This window comes from Propithecus coquereli, unplaced genomic scaffold, assembly GCF_000956105.1.
Source record: "Propithecus coquereli isolate 6110/MARCELLA unplaced genomic scaffold, Pcoq_1.0 Scaffold63, whole genome shotgun sequence".
NCBI lineage: Eukaryota > Metazoa > Chordata > Mammalia > Primates > Indriidae > Propithecus > Propithecus coquereli.
Genome location: NW_012152285.1, coordinates 7097849 through 7118185, shown reverse-complemented (window position 1 = coordinate 7118185; position 20337 = coordinate 7097849). Strand labels below are relative to the sequence as shown.

The 20337-nt window shown below is 34.8% G+C and overlaps 1 protein-coding gene across 1 annotated transcript in view; it reads right to left on the bottom strand.

Moving 5' to 3' along the window:
• Window positions 1-20337, bottom strand: part of TNKS2 (tankyrase, TRF1-interacting ankyrin-related ADP-ribose polymerase 2) — a 61112-nt gene that overhangs the window by 21719 nt on the left and 19056 nt on the right. The window contains exons 5-14 of the mRNA XM_012659663.1: window positions 19995-20089; window positions 18038-18104; window positions 14244-14430; window positions 13047-13168; window positions 10718-10809; window positions 10552-10630; window positions 7667-7838; window positions 5366-5445; window positions 2040-2185; window positions 830-995 (exon numbers count right to left, since the gene is read on the bottom strand). Coding sequence (XP_012515117.1) covers window positions 830-995; window positions 2040-2185; window positions 5366-5445; window positions 7667-7838; window positions 10552-10630; window positions 10718-10809; window positions 13047-13168; window positions 14244-14430; window positions 18038-18104; window positions 19995-20089 — 1206 coding nt within the window. The remainder of the gene's footprint in view (window positions 1-829; window positions 996-2039; window positions 2186-5365; window positions 5446-7666; window positions 7839-10551; window positions 10631-10717; window positions 10810-13046; window positions 13169-14243; window positions 14431-18037; window positions 18105-19994; window positions 20090-20337) is intronic.

The window sequence follows — 20337 nt, the reverse complement described above, 5'->3', positions numbered from 1 at the left end:
CTAGACGTGTAAAAAACAGAAAGTGAGGAGGAAGTGGCTTAAGTGTGACCTTTGGTCAATGAGAAAATAGTCAATGTAACTATACTAAAGAAAATCATTTTATACCGAGTCTACCTTAAAGATTAACAACATTGTTATTAATGTTTAATTTATACACAAAAAAGTATAATAAAAAGAGAACAGAAGCAGTTAAACATTACTAGGTTTTTAAATGCATTAATATGGTCAAAATTATAAACTATGTTCAAAATAAAGTAGTATTTCATTAAAAATTAACTTTCATGTAGATTCATCAATTGTAACAAATGTATCAGATTCTAGTACGGGATGTTGATAAGGGGAGAAGCTATGCATGTGTGGGGGCAGAAGGTGTATGGGAAATCTCTGTACCTTCCTCTCAATTTTTCTGTGAACCTAAAATTGTTTGAAAACATAAAGTCTACTTTTTAAAAAAAATTAACTTTCATGTTGTATTGATTTTATTTTTCAAACAATGAAATAAAGTGTTTTATCAATGGTAAATAAATCTGGCTTATCAACTACATAATTTATCAAATATTTTGAGGTTAAAGTACTAAAAAGGAAAAATAAAGAATCAAAGAGTTACCACATGATGATGGTTGACTACATACAAAAATAAGTCTAGGTGTGGTAAACATACTTGAGGATTAAAATATAAATAGTATTTATGACATTTATTTTAAAATCTAGGTACAGAATTAGATAACTTTGTTTTTTACCCTCTTACTATTTTATAATATCGTTATTAAAAAAATCATAAACATATTCTATGTAATTCACACTGTCCACAGTAAGTACTAAAATATACCTGGAGCAGAAGTTTGCAAATTTCATATTTTCCTTTTGCTGCAGCTTCATGTAAAGGTGTAAATTTCCATAAATCAGCTACATTAACTACTGCTCCATGCTTAACAAGAAGTTCTGCAACTTCATAATGTCCATAAGAACATGCATTGTGCAAAGGTACAAGGCCTCTGAAATGAAAAGTTAAATGAGCAATAATGCCAGAGAAAGATATATTTTCATTTAAGTAATAATATATAACTGATGAAGATATTTCTTGAACTGCATAAGGAATTATAATGATTGTACGTTATAGAACCTAAATCTATTGAAAGCAGAAATAAATTCTTTTTTGGGGGGGGTTAGGGAAAAAATATCTAAAATATTTTAAATGTAGAGAATATGACAAACATCTATATACTCAACATCTGGAATTATATTTTTTTTTTTTTGAGACAGAGTCTCACTCTTTTGCCCGGGCTAGAGTGCTGTGGAGTCAGCCTAGCTCACAGCAACCTCAAACTCCTGGGCTCAAGCGATCCTCCTGCCTCAGCCTTCCGAGTAGCTGGGACTACAGGCATGCGCCACCACGCCCGGCTAATTTTTTCTATGTATTTTTAGTTGTCCAATTAATTTCTTTCTATTTTTAGTAGAGACGGGGTCTCGCTCTTGCTCAGGCTGGTTTCGAACTCCTGAGCTCAAACAATCCGCCCGCCTCGGCCTCCCAGAGAGCTAGGATTACAGGTGTGAGCCACCGCGCCCGGCCTGGAATTGTATATTTTTAATGAAAAATAATTTCAAGATAAATTAGAAGAATTCAAATATCCTCAATGAAAATTTGAAAATTTGTTATATTAAAAAATCAGTACTATGTCCAAACAGCACAGTCAGTGGGACAGCAGACTTTTAATCTGAGGGTCCGGGGTTCATGTTCCTATTCAGGAGTGGAAAGAAAAAAAGAAAAAAACAAAAAACAAACAAACAAAAAACCCACCAATGTAATCTCCCTGGCCATTATAAAATTACAAGGAATTATGCAAGTAAGTCTTTATATAAATGCTAACCATCATAAAATCTTAACGGAAATTAAGCAGCTATATTTAAGTCAGTGTTAGGAAAAAGACTTCCCTGGGGAAAAAAAGAGCTACCAATTATCATAAAAATATTTTCAGATTTTCCTGAAGAGGTCAGATAAAGGTAAGGAAAGAGAGGCCACGACAATTGTTGGTACTTGCCCTTTATCTTTAGCGTGCACATCAGCTCCATGTTGCAGCAGATACTCTACCACAGACACTCTATTATACCCAGCTGCAAAATGGAGCGGTGTAGACTGACGCCCTTCGATGTCTCTGCAGTTGACACTCTGAACAGTACACAGTTTCTGCAGGATGGAACACAGTATATACATGATGCTATATATTCTCATTTCTTGTTTCAACTCATTTAGTAGAAATTTCAAAATGTCTGACTTTTCTCTTGTCTCATTAAATCAGTATTCTCAGAAACTATTTACTATTCTTATTTATTGGGAATCCCTCTGGTCCCTTCATCCATACCTGTATATTCTGCTCTTCCTAAAGCCTGGTAAATTTTTATCATTACCACTACTATTTACATAAAGGTAACCTAAGTACCAATTATCAGCAACTTTCATTTTGTGGCAAACATACTTAGAGGTACACTGGATCACAGTAGTACCGGCACCACCCAGGGGGGCTTGTTAAAAATTCAGAATCTCAGACACCTACTGAGTGAGAACCTGCATTTTAACAAGATCCTCAGGTTATCTGTAATCACATTAAAGTTTAAGAAGTACTGCACTAGACCAGTGGTTCTTAAACTTTCACATGCATTGGGCCCCACTCCCAAGTAATTCTAATTCAGTGTGACTGTTGTAGGGCCTGAAAATCTGCATTTCTAACAAGTTCCCTGGATGGTGCTGATGCTGGTGGTGTAGGAACTACACTGAGAGAATCATACTGCACTATATGGAATGAATTAATTAAGAGAATGCTAATGATTATGTACAGTCCTTGGGAGAACTAAGAAAACAGTCACTCAAATAATTTTCTGTGTTCTTTGGTTCAGATGAGGAAGCCTACTTGAGAAAGACTGTTAAGAATGACACTCAAAATACTTACTTAAGGGTATTTTGCATGAAAAGCATGGAAGTTTGGGGAAGAAAATCAATATACATAAGAAATCACAGTGCTCAGAGAGTCAAAAGAATATCAGTATTAGTAAAAACTCTTTCCCTCTAAGCTATCCTAAAAGCAGACATTATCCTAAGCTCAATAAACCAAAAGAGCCAGCTATCAGTGCGTTTACCTCAAAGGGGTTTAATCACTGGACTGGGAAAGCTCTTCTGTGCTACCCAAACAAGAGCTTCTTAGATATACAGACTCAGAGTCCCATTCAAGAGATTTCAGTAGGTATGAAGCAGGGCCCCTGGGAATGAGTATTCTTAACATAGGTACCAAGTGCTGCTAGGCTTAGTATTAACAGTTATCACAGGGCATTCTATCCCCTACATCTCAGTTTAAGTTTGTCACTCTGAGATAGGTCTTCTAATAGTAGGTGCCCAAAAAAGTACTTAGCCTGATGTTTTAAAGTTGTACCTTAGAACAATGACTAAACAAACGTAACTGGGTACATATTTTAAGTATTCATTGGGTAATATGCAGATGTTGTGATTCATACAGAGTGATTCATACAGAGTCATCTGCCTAGAGACAGATAGGAAATGGAAAGGCTAATGGAGATAAATTTCCATTAAGTGATTTTAAAAGCAGAGGGGAGGGAAGACAGCCTGATACCTATCATGGGGAGAGATGGTCTTCCTCAAGCCAATAGCATTATTTGTTTATCAAGTCTTGCCCCCAACCTCATCTCCTCTTCATCTCCTCCTCCAGACTGCCTCTATCTTCATGAAAACGAAGTTTAGAAAACTTTGTTTACTAAAGTTTATTTAGAAAAAAACTTCATTTACTAAATCTAGTTTTACGCTCTTTGAGTGAATGAGGACTTTAAATTTTGTATTACTCTCCTTGCCCCCACACACAAAAAATCAGCTAGTTGCCCTTTAACTAGTTGTCTTTAACTTAATTTTCACCACATCTCTTGCAAACAAAAAACCCCCAACTCACTACCTTTGAACTCATGTAACTTGTTTTTCCATAAGTCAGTAGTAACAAACAAAATCCTCCTTTCAATATCCTTTTTGCCTCCTACTTAAGGGAATGCGAATATAAAGGATGAGAATAAACAACTCAAATAAATTTGCATTATCGTAGCATTTTTTTTTCTTTCTTTTTTTTTTTTTTTTGAGGCAGGCTGTTGCTCTGTTACCCAGACTGGAGTGCAGTGGTACAATCATAGCTCACTGCAGCCTCAAACTCCTGGGCTCAATGGATCCTCCTGCCTCAGCCTTCTGAGTTGCTAGGACTGCAGGCATGAGCCATGCCTGGCTATTTTTTCTATTTTTTGTAGAGATGGGGTCTTGCTATGTTGCCCAGGCTGCTCTTGAACTCCTGGCCTCAAGTGATCCTCCCACCTTGGCCTCCCAATGTGCTAGGATTACAGGTGAGAACTCATTATCTTTGAAAAATTAATTAATAAAAAAGAAAATCTTAAGTTATTTGAGATGTCAATACTATCTATACAGATAAAGTAACAGAAAATGATCACATAGATTTTTAAATCAATTATTAGAAAGCTCTTCATTTAAAAAGACAATGAATAAATTCCCTTGAAGCTTCAGTTCAAATAAGACCAACATTCATATTTCTTTCTCAGAAAATCTAAAATTACTGACTTTGTGGAGTGGGTTTGTTTACGACTGAAAACATTATGCAGAAATAGTGAAATTATTTCGAATCGCTACTTCTGCCATAAATTAAATCAATAAATTTAACTTTTTCATAAAACTCTTTATTACCTGTCAGTGCCCTCTCAAATAGCACTAGCACAATCTGAAAGTCTCCTGTAGCAGTTTTCCTAAAGTAATCCTTCCTCGGATTGTTTTTTGACTTTTAAAAAATATTGAAAAATATTTCAGTCTACACAAATTGAAGATTATTGGAAGATAGTGACTTTGAGAAGTGGCAACACTGTATTACTGCTCTACTAAAATATTGAATCCTCAGAGGTAGAGGAGGCAAAAAAATGAGGAAATCAGAAGAAATCTGTAGACAGAAGTGACATACTGTTTTTTCCCTTTTTGTTTTATGTATCATATGTACACAGTAAGGTACAATAATTTGATACACTTTATTCTTTTACAGGGACAAATGACTAGGTTCTTTAAGCAAAACCCATTTGGTATTACGAGTTTATTTAAATTTGTGAATGTGATATTTACTCAGATGCATGTGAAACTGAAACATCTTTTTCTTTTATTACTCAATGCTCCTTATTTGCAGAGAAGAACTAGATTATATTATTGACCTTTTAAAGCAAGGCACATATAAATAAACAGGCTCTTCATTATAATAGAACAGATTCATTAAACAACGTCAAAATAAAAATCCAAAGTTAACAAAAACATAAGATTGCATCTTACTTTTACAGTCTCTACATCTCCAGCCTTTGCAGCTTCCAGCAATTGTCTGTCTGCTTCTGAATTACCTAATGGGATACCCTCTAGAAAGAGAGAGGGGGAAAGAGTGATTAAATTCTATTTAAAAGATGGAGCCGAGCTTTGTGGGAGGCATCTTATTGGAAAGTAAAGTTCTTTTACAGTTTGGTAGATTACGTAGGAAATCTCCATGGCAGTGGGGGAAAATACAGTAAGATTCTCTTAAAACTTTTTGAAACATAATACATATAAACAATATATGTAAATGTATACAATGTTATAAATACAAAGTGTGATTTAAGCAATATGAAGGAACATAAAATAGATGATGAAAGAAGGCCTGCTCTATAACCACACCATGTGGAATGGTGGAAAAGTATTAAATTAGGAGAGCAATGGCCAGAAATCTAACCGTGGTTCTACGATTAACTATTACAGCTATCTGAACTGGAACAAGTCACCTGAACTTCCTGGGCCTCAGATTTTTTTAGTTCTAAAGAGAGAAGATGGACCAGAAAATATTTAATGTCACTTCCAGCTCTGAAATTCTGTTTACAGTTCACTTAAAATCTCAGAAAAAGAAGAGAACATCTATCTTGTACTTTAGGACAAAATTAATCCATATGGATTAAAGACTCAGGTATAAAAAAATTAAACCTTAAAAGTACTAGAAGAAAACAAAGGTGAACATTTTTATATCTTGAAATAGAGAAGTAACTTAGAGCAGTAACATCAAAGACAGAACCAAAAAAGAAAACTGATTTGGAAAAACATGTCAGGCAATAACAGTGTTAAAGAACAAAATGGAAAAAATCATATTGTAATATGCATCTCAAAAAAGAATATATTTAATATACAAGGTGTCTTTATGAGATAAATACCCTGGAAAGCCTGAACAGACAAATTGGGCTAAGGACATGAACAAGCAATTCATACACACTCAAAAGAGAATTGGCCAATAAACATACTATTAATAAAATATGTTCAAACTTACACATAATCAGAATTACAAATTAAAATGAGATACCATTTTTTGTCATACACTAGTAGGCAGAGAGGAAACGGGGAGTTACATAGACAGTATTTCTATAGTTTGCACTAAAAACGGATTTTATCACTTCTGTAATTCACCCATGTACATTCACCCAGGGAAAATATTAAGAATCATAATGCCCAGTGCTGACGGAAAACAGGTGCTTTCCTACACTTTTATGAGAGTGTAAAACGGTACATACAACCTTTCTAGAAGATAATCTGACAATTATATGCTACCCTTTGACCTGGAAATTCCACTTCAATAATTTATTCTAAGAAACTAGTTGGAAAGGTAAGTAAAGCTGTATGTGATAGTACTTAGCATAAAACTGGCAAGACTGTAAATTCTATCACTAGGCAACCAGATAGGACTAGTGTTTTTACTCCCCAAACTGACACTGAAATGAATGTTTAATATATGGGTAAGTAAAGGAATCTTAAAAGTAGCCTTGCAGTTAGTTCTGTTTTGGCAAATTTCAGGAGGTTTTATCTGTCTGCCTTCATCTGTTTAAGCAGTGTTTTCAAAAATGTGGTTTCTATACCACAGGCATAAGGATCACCGAGAATGATTGTTAAAGACAGAAAAGGTTGATTTATTACACTTCTTCTCATCTGAGCTTTGAGATGTCAAAGCTACTCCATTAAATTCTAATAAAAGCTAGAGATGTAGACAAAGATACTTTAAAATTTATAGGATCAGATTTCTAGGTTGAAATGCTTCATCTACACCATGTATACAGATATTCGATCTAAATATTTTAAAATTTACTGAATATGAGTGTATTCAGTTATTTAATATTTATGTTTTAGTAAGCCACATAATTTATTACCTTATACAAACTCTACATGCCTTAAATATGCAGGGTATAAAAAAAAGTGAAGAAGCTGAGCCAGTATTTAGGATATTAGTTTCACGAGGTTTGCTATACTAAGAGATACCTACCTTTAAAATATTTCTTTAAACAGAAATGGCAACTACTGTATCTTATTCTAAAAAGCTTTCTTGATAAAAATGTGAAAGCCAATCTATTTAACTCAGAGAAATCAGGCAGAAAATGCTACTGAAACATCATAATTATCATTTAATGACATTTGGGCATTGACTATTGATTAAAAGTACAATTAGTTTAGAAATAGCCAAAAATTCTCAAAAATTTTCTTTTTATTACCACCTCCTACCTGTAACACCTGATATGTGAAAAATTTTAAAGGTAAATTTTAAAACATTAACTTCATGGAAGCATTTAATACCTTGAAGTAGTTGCTGCACGTTTTCATTTCCCATCTGTAAGGCAGTAAAGCCCTGAAGGGATATAATGTTAGGATCACACCCATAGCTCAGGAGTAGGCGGCAGGTTTGTAGATGACCACAATGAGCAGCTCTGTGCAGAGAAGTCTGACCAAGATTATCCAGAGCATTGACCTTAAAAATGCAGAAAAAGTTGAAATTAGCCTACAATGCAAAATTTAAAACCATCCAATCATGTATTTAATACTTGCTACTAATTTAAGTCTCAATTCTTTCATGAAGTCTATTATCCAGTGCCAAAGCAAGTATTTTTGCTTAAATCTAGAGCATAAATTCACCAATCCATGAAGGCTGACATCAGAAGGAAGATCTAATTTTGGGTTTAAGGTGAGATGTTGAATACCAGTTGTGTTTAGCATTAAAGCATTCACAGATTCACTATATTTAGAGCTACACATTGTCTAAAAAAGTTGAATCCATGTATTTTTATGGATCTGAAGTGTAGAAATGTGGCGATTAACCCAAAGATAGACAACATCACTAATAAAGCCGGAGATAAATTAGCATTAAAACACTTGTTTCTATTGGCTTAATTTTCTACATTAGGCAAAGTATAATCTTTATAGATAAACATTCTATAGTATATTCATACAGCAGAATACTTCTCAGCAATAAAAGGAACAAATTATTGATACACAGATGAACCACCAAAATATTATATGGTGTGGAAAAAGTCTACAAAAAAGAGTGTATTTTGTATGATTCCTGGATATGAAGGCTTATAACAGGCAAATCTTACCTATGTCAGAAAAAGTCAAAATGGCTGTTACCTCTAGAGGTAGAGTCTGCCTGGGACAGGGTATTACCTCTGCCATGAGATAATATTCTATATCTTGATAGAGGTTTTGGTATATGTATTCATCAAAATTTAGCAAATGCACATTTAAGGTTTGTACATTTCATTGCACGTAAATTTTATATCCAAAGAAAAACTATAAACAAATACCAAACTCTAGCTGATGTACATATACAATTGTTCAGGAGGAAGTGTAAAGTAATCTTCAAATTACTTTGAAATGTGAAAAAGAAAATATATTGATAGGGAGAGGGAGAAATTGATATGTAATAAAACAATATAGTAAAATGTTAGTGACAGAACCTAAGTGGTGGTTATATAGTTACTCTCCGAAAAATTCTTTCAACTTAGATGTATCTTTGAAATTTTTCATAATAAAAAAAAAAAATCAACTGTAAGACTACCCCATCTCATCCCCACCCCACCATCCTTACCATCGAAAACAATTCTTCAAAATATAACTGAGAAATTAAGCTCCTCAGTAATCAATACTGTGGACACTACTGTGTTTTGAGACACTGGCCAATTCATAATCATGGAATGAGAGAATATTTCAATAGCAATATAGCCAAGACCCACTCAACGAATCTAAAACTTGAGTTTGAATAGCTAGTCTCCATGTGCACAGAACCTGAAAAACTGATTTAAAATGCTCAGGGCAATTAAATTATTTATTCACATACCCAAACTCACTGAAATGTGAAAAATATCCACTTGAAAACTTTATTTAGATACTACTTTGTGTTAAGATTAGGGTGACCAACCTGTCCTGGTTTGCCCAGGACTTCCCCAGTTTTAGCACCGAAAGTCCTGTGTTCCTGGGAATTCTCACTGGACAAATCTGGACAGTTCATTACCCCAGTTGAGATTGTTTCGTTGAGTTTCACAACTCAAATTTAATATGCATCCAGATACTCTTCAAATAACGTACCATATGTATGAAAAAAGCAATCAACGAACAGTTATAGAACAGAGAGACAAATGAGATATGCCAAGCAGTCAAGCGGAAATAAACTTTATTTTATTCAATAATTTACAATAGGAAAGATCAAGATTATACATTATCAAGAATTCCCCAAATCAAAGAGAAATTAGGACACTGAGAGGCAACACAAAAAGAAACTGGAAAATTCTAAGTGGTTCCTTTGAGTGAATGGAAATCCAAGAAAGGACAGATGAAAACTATTCTGCAAAGTTCACTTAGGGAAGGGCCTCTGGGGCCACCCAAGGAAAAATGGTCTCTATTCCTTTCTTCTCCCTTCATCCAGAGCAGGTCCATTCTTTCTCTGTTATACAATATATTGAGTTTCAACTAAAGATTCTGTCCGAAGAAGCCAAGGATTTGTGGCTAAAAACTGTGAAAACTGCTGTATTAGGTGAATGTCATCTCTTTTCAATCTGGGATGCTATGTATATCTTTTACTGAGGAGCATTTTTAAAAGTTCCTAGGTAAGAAATGATTTCTAGCCTTGATGAAAACATAATTATTCAACGAATAAAATGCTTTGTTCACAAAAGCCAATTAAAGAATAGTGGGGAGGTATAATATTTTTAGTCAAATTATTTAAATAACTTATTTCCTTTTGTTCAAGTCTTTTGACTTAGTTACAGAAATAACAGGGGGAAAGAAAAATTGTGGCTGGGGTAAATAACAGCCATGGCAACCAAGAAATAGAAGACGTGGGTGAGAAAAGACTACTAGGTCAGAATCAGTATGTCTCCAGCTGGGGATATTCTGGAGTGTGTACTTGTTAGAAAAAGTCCTTAAAAATATCTTCAACCAGTGGGGTGTGGTTAAAGTGAATGGAGAAGGAAGGACATATAGGAATAAGGTATATTTGAACAAACCTATAGATTTTCTAACAAAAAATTAGTTATAGGAGAAGTTATTTGCAGGACTATTTTTAAGTGTAGATTAAGAAAAAAAGTAATACTTATGAGAGAGTAAATAGTTTAGGAAGTCAGGCATTTCATCTGCTAAATAAAAAAATAACTTATTGGATTACCAAAGATACCAAAAAGGAAGTATACCTTTGCTTCATGTTTCACCACTACTTCGACAACATCATTATGAGCTTTCTCAGATGCCACGTGCAGAGGAGTCAAGAATCTTAAAGAGAAAAAGTCAGCCAGACAATAAAGATATTTTCCAGAAAACAAAATGTCAATAATATTTAATTATTAAGTATATACTTACTCTTTAGTCTTTTCATTGATGTTTGCTCCTTTTCTTAGCAACAGTTCACATATTTGCTTTCTTTTGGGATATGGAGATGCAGCAGCACAATGCTAAATAATTTAAATTGCAGCATTAATCAAGGACCATACATAACTAATTTTTACTTAAGAACATTTGTGTTTCCAATCAAGAACAATCAAGAAGTTATTTAACTTCTTTGTTTTATTTTTGATCTAACTTTGCTCTTGACTTCTAATTGGTCAGAATGTACAGTAATTAACAAATTCTGACAGGGCCTGAAGATCTTATCTACCAGATGATATGTTATTAAATATTCTGATCAAACTTTATAGTTGTCCTACATCTTTGAAAAAGCCATTACTGAGTGAAAAGTTAAATTACTGTGACCAATATCCTTTTCAAAACTCTTCCCAAACAGCCTGGTGTTTATGTAATGTTTGAAAGGTTAAGAAAACACCCCAAATGTCAGGGTTTCTTTAAATGAAGAAATAATAGAATATTCATCAGCTCTGGACTCTGCTTGGAAATGGCACTAATGGAACAGCTGTTAAGCTGAGTGAGCAGTATTTACATCTCTCCCAACTAGTTGCTCCAGCATAATTAAGAGCTTGGATTACCTGTTTGGCAAAATCAGTGGTAGAAAATGATACAATGTGGAGTTTGAGGCTATAGCATCTATATCTATGATGTATTGAGCAGGAAAGGAGCTAGGACGTAGGCATTTGCCTAATATGTTATCTTATGGTCATGGCCCTTATCTTTGCATCCCCCACATCAGGTGTTCAATAATGTCTGAATGATGAATGACTAAATCAATGTATATATGTTAAGTTAAAACAGAAACCTAAAAATCCATGAATAAAAGTTCTGGGTCATTTTTCAGCAAATTACTCTATACATCTAAATATACAGTATACATGAAATTTGTTCTCTCATTTTAACCTGTTGTTAATCATAAGGCTTATCTGATCCTCATGACTTTGCTGCAGATCCATTCTTTGATGTTGCTATCACCAAAATCATTCCTTTACCCTCAATAAAACCAACTCTAATTGGTGAACATAGCTCCTTTGGTATGTTAAGGGTAATTAAGGGTAATCATCCCAGGACATCTATCCGGAGAGCAAAGAGAATGGAAATAGTTTCTTTCCAAAATTCTTTATCACATCCACCTCAAATTGCACCCTACCATTATGGCGCAGGGCCTGTAACCTCTGGGAACCTGGAAGAAACTGCTCCTGCACCGTAACTACCAACTAATACTTAAACTCCTAGTATGTTTTAAAATCAATAATAAAAACGAGTTGTTTAACAGCACGATATTTAGGGGAGAACAATATGTAGTACGTATTAGCTTTTCAGACCAGAAAATTTTCCATGATGTCAGTCTTTCCAAGCTTTTCTGTACAGTTTTAACGCTGTTGTGGTTTTAATTTCGCGCTAGCATTTCTTATTAGTCTGTAGCTTTGCTATTTTTTTTACTTGAACGTTTCTTACAAGTAGCAAAAAAGTCCAAAATGTTTTATAGATAGGTTTCTACATAAATTTTACAGAGTCTACATTATGGCATAAGGAAGAAAATTTACCATAAAAGATAGTAGCTTAAGTAAGATTACCATGAGTTAAATCTGTTCCTAAACACATTAATTTACTTATCTTCCTCCACCCAAAGCATGTTCTACAATTCATTCAACAGGACTTACCTTTTTCCTTTGAAATTTTTACTTTTAAGGTAGTCCCTAATTACACCATTTCCTCTCCTACCTCCCCATCACTTATCCTAGCTCCCTTTCCTTTCTGACTGCTTTTCCTTAGACTTCTCTACTCACATCCACTTTGTTATGGCTCCACAATTATTATTACCTCTATCAGGCAAGTAGCCTTTAAAATACTGTCTACACATTAGATCTAATTTTGAAGAAAACTGCAATACTGGAAGGACATATACAACGTGGCTTTTGTATGAATGGCTGTATTATTTTCTTTTTCATTATTTCAGTGGGTTCCAAAATTTCTACTATTAAGCATTTATAATTTTTATAACCCCTAAGAAGGCAAATGGTATGTACCATTTACATATAATATATGCCAGAATATGAATAATTTTTTTTTCTGGAGGGATTCTCAAACTAATAATAGTATTGCCTTTTGAGGGGGTGAGGTTGTCTATTTTTCTGTACTGTTTGAAATGTTTTATGTATGTATCAGCATTAATTTTTTAAAAATCACAGATTTTAAAACAATGCTATTACTAAAGTAAGACATTATGATTAGTTTGGCATGTTTTTGGTTATTGTATTTTAAAAACTTAAATCTGAAACATTACCAATGCTGTTTCATGTGTTTGAGGATGTTTGAAATTCACCATTTCCAGAGAGAGATGTTTTTTGATTCGTGTAACATCAGCTTCCCGTGCAGCTTGTAGCAACGAGTGGCCTTTAAATTCATCTAGACGAAGAAAAAGCATTTAAACCTATGAGAATTATCAAATTGATGGTGGGGGACTTATCTAGCATTTTCCTCGAAATTGTTTTCAAAATAATTTTCCAAATTAGCCAGAAAGATGTTCTCCAAATATAACTCCTGAAAATGGAGACAGTGGTACCCTAGTTCCCCTCGGTCATGGCCCACTTCATTCCTGAGTATACACAGATTTAGCCCATGGCAGACTCATGGTCTGCTCTAATTCATAATTGGTCTAGAGATACCTGGAGTATTGCACTATATTCCTAGACCAGAGAGTTCTCAGAATTGTTCAAAGCACAAACTTTTCTCAGTGAAGAAATAAAACAAAGGGTGATCATAATCCCTATACTGTCGTTATGGCAGTAGCAGATGGCTTTGCTCATACCTATTAGAGAACCGGGAACTAGACAAGTTGGATATTTCTAAGTTACCTACGATGATCGAATTTAAGGGTATTTTCTCAAGATTTCTCTTTTCCTCATCATACTTGTGAAACTGCCCATTATCCTTTATTATTCCAGAATAATACAAGTCCAATACAATTTGCCTATTTATGTTCTTATTTACAGTAATACTGTATCTGAACGAGGTGATTATTTCTCACTGTATCTACTTCAGCTACAGACAGAAAACTGTAGGACTTGGCCCAGGTACCAAAGAACATTGGACATTAAGATCTGGAGACTATGTTTATAAGACAGTAATCTCAAAAATAACACTTTAAGTTCACAGCTTCATAAACTTCATGGATCAACCAGAAAGTCATGTCAAAGATAGGAATAATCCAAATGCTTTTGTTTAAAAGCATACCATCTAATAAGACAGTCACATAAAATGCATATGACTCGACTTGAAAAAATTAATCAAATATATTTTCTTTTCACAGTATCTAAAGTAGAAACTTCCAAATTATTAAATATGTTAGTCTAAACAACAATAGATACCCATGGCTAAGGAAAATATTCTATTTAATCATTTCTAAAAACAAACAAGAAAGAAAAAATGTTCAGTTTATTGATATAATATCATAGCTGAACATTCATAATTTTATACTCACATGCTAATCTTTCTTTTAACTGTGGTGTGGGAGCCAAGTCTATAGCACTTTTATTGTGACAATTCAGCAGTGTTGGATCTGCACCATAACTTAAGAGAAGAGAACACACTTCAACCCTGTTTTTAGAAGCTGCCTCATGAAGAGGAGTGAATTGCCACAAGTCCATTGCATTTACACAGGCACCGTGCTGGGGAGGAAAAAGAATAAATTTAATGTTCAATTTTTAAGAGAATTTAGAATGATTAGTACTGTGTAATTTAGCGTTATGCAAGCTTAAACAGGTTGTTTCCGAAGTTCACTTTTTAAGCTAATTATTTCAGAAAGTATACATTTCTCCCAACAGAAAAATAGCAGCTGATTGCTAGTCCTGCCCACAGAGCCTATTTAACTCTTTTATTCAGAATAGTTAAAAATTAAGCTGTAGGCCAGTCACAGTGGCTACGCCTGTAATCTTAGCACTCTGGGAGGCCAAGGTGGGAGGATAGCTTGAGGTCAGGAGTTCCGGACCAGCCTAAGCAAGACGGAGACCCCGTCTCCACTAAAAACAGAAAAATTAGCCAGGCATGGTGGCAAGCGCCTGTAATCCCAGCTACTTGGGAGGCTGAGGCAGAAGAATTGCTTGAGCCCAGGAGTTTAACGTTGCCATGAGCTAGGCTGATGCCATGGCACTCTAGCCCAGGTGATAGAGCGAGACTCCTTCTCAAAAAAAAGAAAAAATAAAGAAAAAGAAAAGGAAAAAGAAAAAAAATTTAAGCTTTAGGTTTAACCTCTATCTTTTTTTTCCAAGACCTAATTTTTTCCTCTTTTTGAGGTATAATTTATACATAGTAAAATGCAAAACTCTTCAGTGTGTAGGTTTGATGAGTTTTGACAGATATATATCCATGATACCATCACCCAAATCAAGCTATATATAGGCCACTTTCATTACCCCAGAATGTTTCCTCATGCTCCTTTTATAGACAATTCCTTGCCCCCATTCTGACTTTTAGCACCGTGTATTAGATTTACCTGTACTTGAATTTCATAAAAAGGAAAGAATATACATTTCTATAATATATACTTTTCTATCTAGCTTCTTTCACACATATAACGTTTCTGAGATTCATTCGGGTTGCTGTGTATCAGTTCATTTTCATTGCTGAGGAATATTTCATAGTATAGATATATCATAATTTACTAATCTATTATCCTGTTAATGGACATTTGGACTATTTCTAGTTTTTGACTATAGGTTGAGTATCCTTAATGAGAAAACCCAAAATGTGAAATGCTCCAAAACCTAAAACTTTTTGACTGCAGACACGACACCACCAGTGGAAAATTCCACACCTGACCTGATGTACACAAACTTTGTTTCATGCACAAAAATTATTAAAAATATTGTATAAAATTACCTTAAAGCTATGTGTATAAGGTGTATGTGAAACAAATGAATTTCAGGTTTAGACCTGGGTTCCCTCCCCAAGATATCTCATTATGTGCTATATATGCAAATATTCCAAAATCTGAAAAGATCTGAAATCTGAAATACTTCCAGTCCCAAGCATTTCGGATAGGGGATACTCAACCTGTATTATGAATAAGCTGTTATAAATATTCCTATACAAGTCTCTTTATGGACACATGTTGTCATGGAAGATATGTTTAACTTTATTAGAAACTGCCAAATAGTTTTCTAAAGTAGCTATACTATTTTACATTGCCACCAGCAATGTTTGAGTTCTAGTTGCTCAACATCCTTCCTGACACTTTGTGTTGTCAGACTTTTTAAATTTTAGTCAGTTCTAAGTATTGGAGTGGATGGACCACAGAAGTCACACTAGTTCAACCTCCCATCAAACAAAATCCCTTCTATAGAATTCTTGACAGAAGGTGAACCAGTTACTTACTCTTTTAGTACTTTGAACAATGGGGAGCTAATTCTTAGCTAGCAAGGCTTTTTATAATTACTAGATAATTCCCGTTGTTAGGTTCTTGTACATTAAGTTGAAATGTGCACTTTTAACTTTAATCCATTTGTTTTGTCTTTTTTGGAGCAAAAGAGATCAATACTCTTCCTTGCAGCACTTGAAGGCAACTCTTATGTTTATCTTTTTCAGTCTAAATATCTAGACTAAAGTTCTTCATTCATCCTTCTATACTTATCCTGGTGGCTCTCAACTAAATATACTTTAGTTTAAAAATTAATTTAAAAAATACTGAGAGCCTAAAACAATAGATTCCAATGTGGGTTGACTGTGTGGAGTATAGTGCATCCATTATTATATTTGCTCTTGACACTATAATTCTACTACTGGCATAAAATTATTAATAAAATAGCTTTTTAAGTAGTCACATCACAATTTACACATAAACTGAATTAGTGGGTAATTTAAAAGTGCTAGATTCTTCTTATTTTTAGAGACATCTACTTTCTTTCTCCTGACTTTTCTGAACCTTACTAGGCTGGTATCTGCTTGCACCCTCATCTCAGCTAACTCATTCTCTGAGTATAACCTCTAGCCAGCCTTCCATTCTTATTTAGTAAAACACTAGGTCTTAGGAAAACACCACCCAGTTTTCTTTAAGACCTAGTGCAATGTGTTTGATGTTTCATTTTTATCCATAGTAACATGTTCTGTTGAATTCAAGATTCAGTTTTTCAAGAAGCAAAAGCATTACTGCTATAAATGTATAAACATTACAACCACATTATAAATTTAAAAAGGCTCATGTGCTACTGGGAGTATCTAATCATTATTATAAAGTTATTTCTGTGGGAAAATGTATTCCATGGTAGGACACATTCAAAAGGACACATAGAGGCACTGGAAACAAGTATCCTCTTTCTGTTTCCATGACAGCTGCTGAGAGAATGAGGAAAAGTACTGAAGGGGTAGACTGGGTGCAGGGTATCAGAAGTCTCAACAATGTGGGCAAACATACATGTAGAGACTGAGGGACTGAAGGAAATAGGCATGGGTAGCATCCTGGGATCCATTCTTTTTTTTTTTTTTTGAGACAGAGTCTCACTGTGTTGCCCGGGCTAGAGTGAGTGCCATGGCGTCAGCCTAGCTCACAGCAACCTCAAACTCCTGGGCTCAAGCAATCCTTCTGCCTCAGCCTCCCGAGTAGCTGGGACTACAGGCATGCGCCACCATGCCCGGCTAATTTTTTTTTTCTATATATTTTTAGTTGTCCGATTAATTTCTTTCTATTTTTAGTAGAGACGGGGTCTCGCTCTTGCTCAGGCTGGTCTCGAACTCCTGAGCTCAAACAATCCGCCTGCCTCGGCCTCCCAGAGAGCTAGGATTACAGGCGTGAGCCACCGCGCCCAGCCCTGGGATCCATTCTTGATATCTTCTCATCTCACCCAAGAGGGGTCAAAATGAGAGGTTTCTTGCTAGTCTTACAAACCTGTTTGTTACACAGCTGCTCAGCATATTGGAAGAAGTGAAGCTTACCGAGCAAATCTTGCAAATACATTTGGTGGTTTTAATAATACAAGATTCACTAAAAATTGCTTTTTGATATCAGAGTTTTGAAAGTTCACCTTTAGCTACAAAAGTGATTTCTAGAATCACTTAATCTGTTATTTACAAGATGGTAGTGCTACTTTATATTCAAATTTGTTTGGTATCTCAAAAATCTCAAAGCACTCAGATGCTAACCTAGCAATCACCTGTATTTTATGATTATAATACTCCTATTTCTGTCAAGTACTAAGAACATACAAAAAACAGATATACTATGTTTTTCAAGTAATTTTATGTAATTACAGAAAATAATTAGAAAAATACAAGAGAACTAACCTTGACCAGAAGTTCAGTTACTTCATAATGACCATAAGAACAGGCATTGTGTAATGGCACCAGATCACTACAATGAGAGGGGAAAAAAGTCTGTGTTATTACAGATTCCGAAGGCCTAAGGAAATTTATAAGTTAAGACTTATTTAATTTTAATTACTTAAATAGCAAAATGGCTTATCTGACCTATTTAAAAATGTACAAAATTCAGTAACAGCCATTTGAACCTTAAATCCTGACAATTTAACTGCTAAGTCTCTCTCAAATTCTCCTTCCTTTTTCCCCCACAGCTACGGTCACTGCCTTAGTCTGAACCTATTATTATTTCTCCTCTGCACTACTGAAATAACCCCCACTCCAATTTATTTTCCAAGCTGTGGCCAAATTTTTCTAAAAGGTAAATCTGACATGGCTACTCCTTATTTTAACATCCTTAGTGGTTCTTCCATGCCTTCAAGAGAGGGTTCCAACTTCTTAACATGGCACACAGAATGATCTGACCCCTTCTCCGGCCTTACCCTTCAATAATGGTATACTAAACTTGCAGTTCCCTCTGTCTCTACACATCCTGCTCCCTGCGTGTAGGATAGATTTCTCTCCCTCCTTTGGTCTGGCTCACTTCTACCCTTCTTTTCCAGACTCAGCTCAAACACTGGCTCTTCTCAGAAACTTTTTTGAGATCCTGTAAGATAATTGGCTATATTCCTTAAAAAAACTGAAACCCAGTTCTTTCATGATGGGAATGGAGAAAGAACTTTCTACGTGGGAAGGTACAGTAGAATCTTAAAATTCTTGACTTCTACCTTTAAGCTTCTCCTTCTCCTTGGGATCACTCATTTATAGCTACAGCCACCACCATGTGGCCCCTAGTAAGTTATGGCCACCTGCAATTTAGTCTTTAGTTCTATGTGTCTTCTCTTTAAAGGCTCATGGCTTTCCTTACTATTTCTGAATATAGGATTCCTTACTTGCCTGAGCACCAATTTTAGTCCCAGCTACCTGCTAGATACTTCCACTTGTGTTCCTACCATCATCTCATAAAACAAAGAGCTGTGAAAATGAGCTCAAATTGTCCCCCCCTCAACAATTTTTTCTTCTATATTTCAGTATGTGTACTATTGAATCTCACTCAACTTCACAACCTGAAATGTAGTTTTCTTTTTATTCCTTTCTCTCTCATCACATCCAGACGTTCAATAAATCTCATCCATTCTTACATTGTAATATCTCTTGTATCTATGCCTTCCTTTTCATTTCCTCTGCTACATTATGGACACTCATTATACCTGAACCTTTATAATGCTCACTTTCCTAACTGCTTTTTGCCTCTAGCATCCTTCTCCAACATAGCCTACACATCACTCCAAAATGAACCTCCTAAAACTCTTAGAATAGTCACCCCACCCCCTGCTTCAGATCACAGAATGAAATCTGAATTCCTCAGGCTACAATACCAAGTCCTCAAATGCTTATTTCTCTAACCCTAACCTTCATTTGTCCCTCACATGAATTATCTGCTTCAGCCAAGCTGGTCCAGTCACTGTAATATCTGCTTTAGCATCTCCATTTTATCAATTCTCTTGGAGAGTAATGTTCCCCAAACTCTTTGCTTTCTTGAATTGAGACCTGCCTTTAAGGTATTGGTCAAGTATCCTCTCCTCCCAACCACTCTAGTCATCACCGATAGTTCTCTCCTGAGAATTCCTGTAGTATTATCCCTCTCTATCACTTGGCACTTGGGAGAGATCTCCTGGTATTGTCAGATATCTTTTTCATGCCTCCTAAAGTGTAATGTAAATCCTATGAGTAGTAGGTTTAAGGTTTTATAATCTCCTGTGGCCTCAGGGCAGCAAACAATAAATATTAATGATGTTTAGTTTAAAAAATGATTTTTATACGTTACAAAGATTGTTATAAGGACAGTAACATTTAAGAAATCCTTTTTTGTTCAAATGCTTACCCTTTATCCTTAGCATGGACATCAGCTCCATGTTGCAGTAACAGCTGTACAATCTTTACTCTGTTGTACCCTGCTGCCAAATGCAATGGAGTTGACTGAAATATTAATCAAACAAATTAATGAAATTCAAATAATGGCTGGATAAAATTGTAAAAACCCAAATATAAAACCAGAAAATCCAACTATTACTTCATTGTCTAAATAGTTATCAATTTGGTTTTTATAAAATCCAACATGTATACTGAAGGCATACATAGTATAAAAGTTTTTAAGTTCACCACTGCATATAGGAAGCAAACAACTAAATGTTCATTATCAATAAAGTTTTACTAAGTTGAAGAAT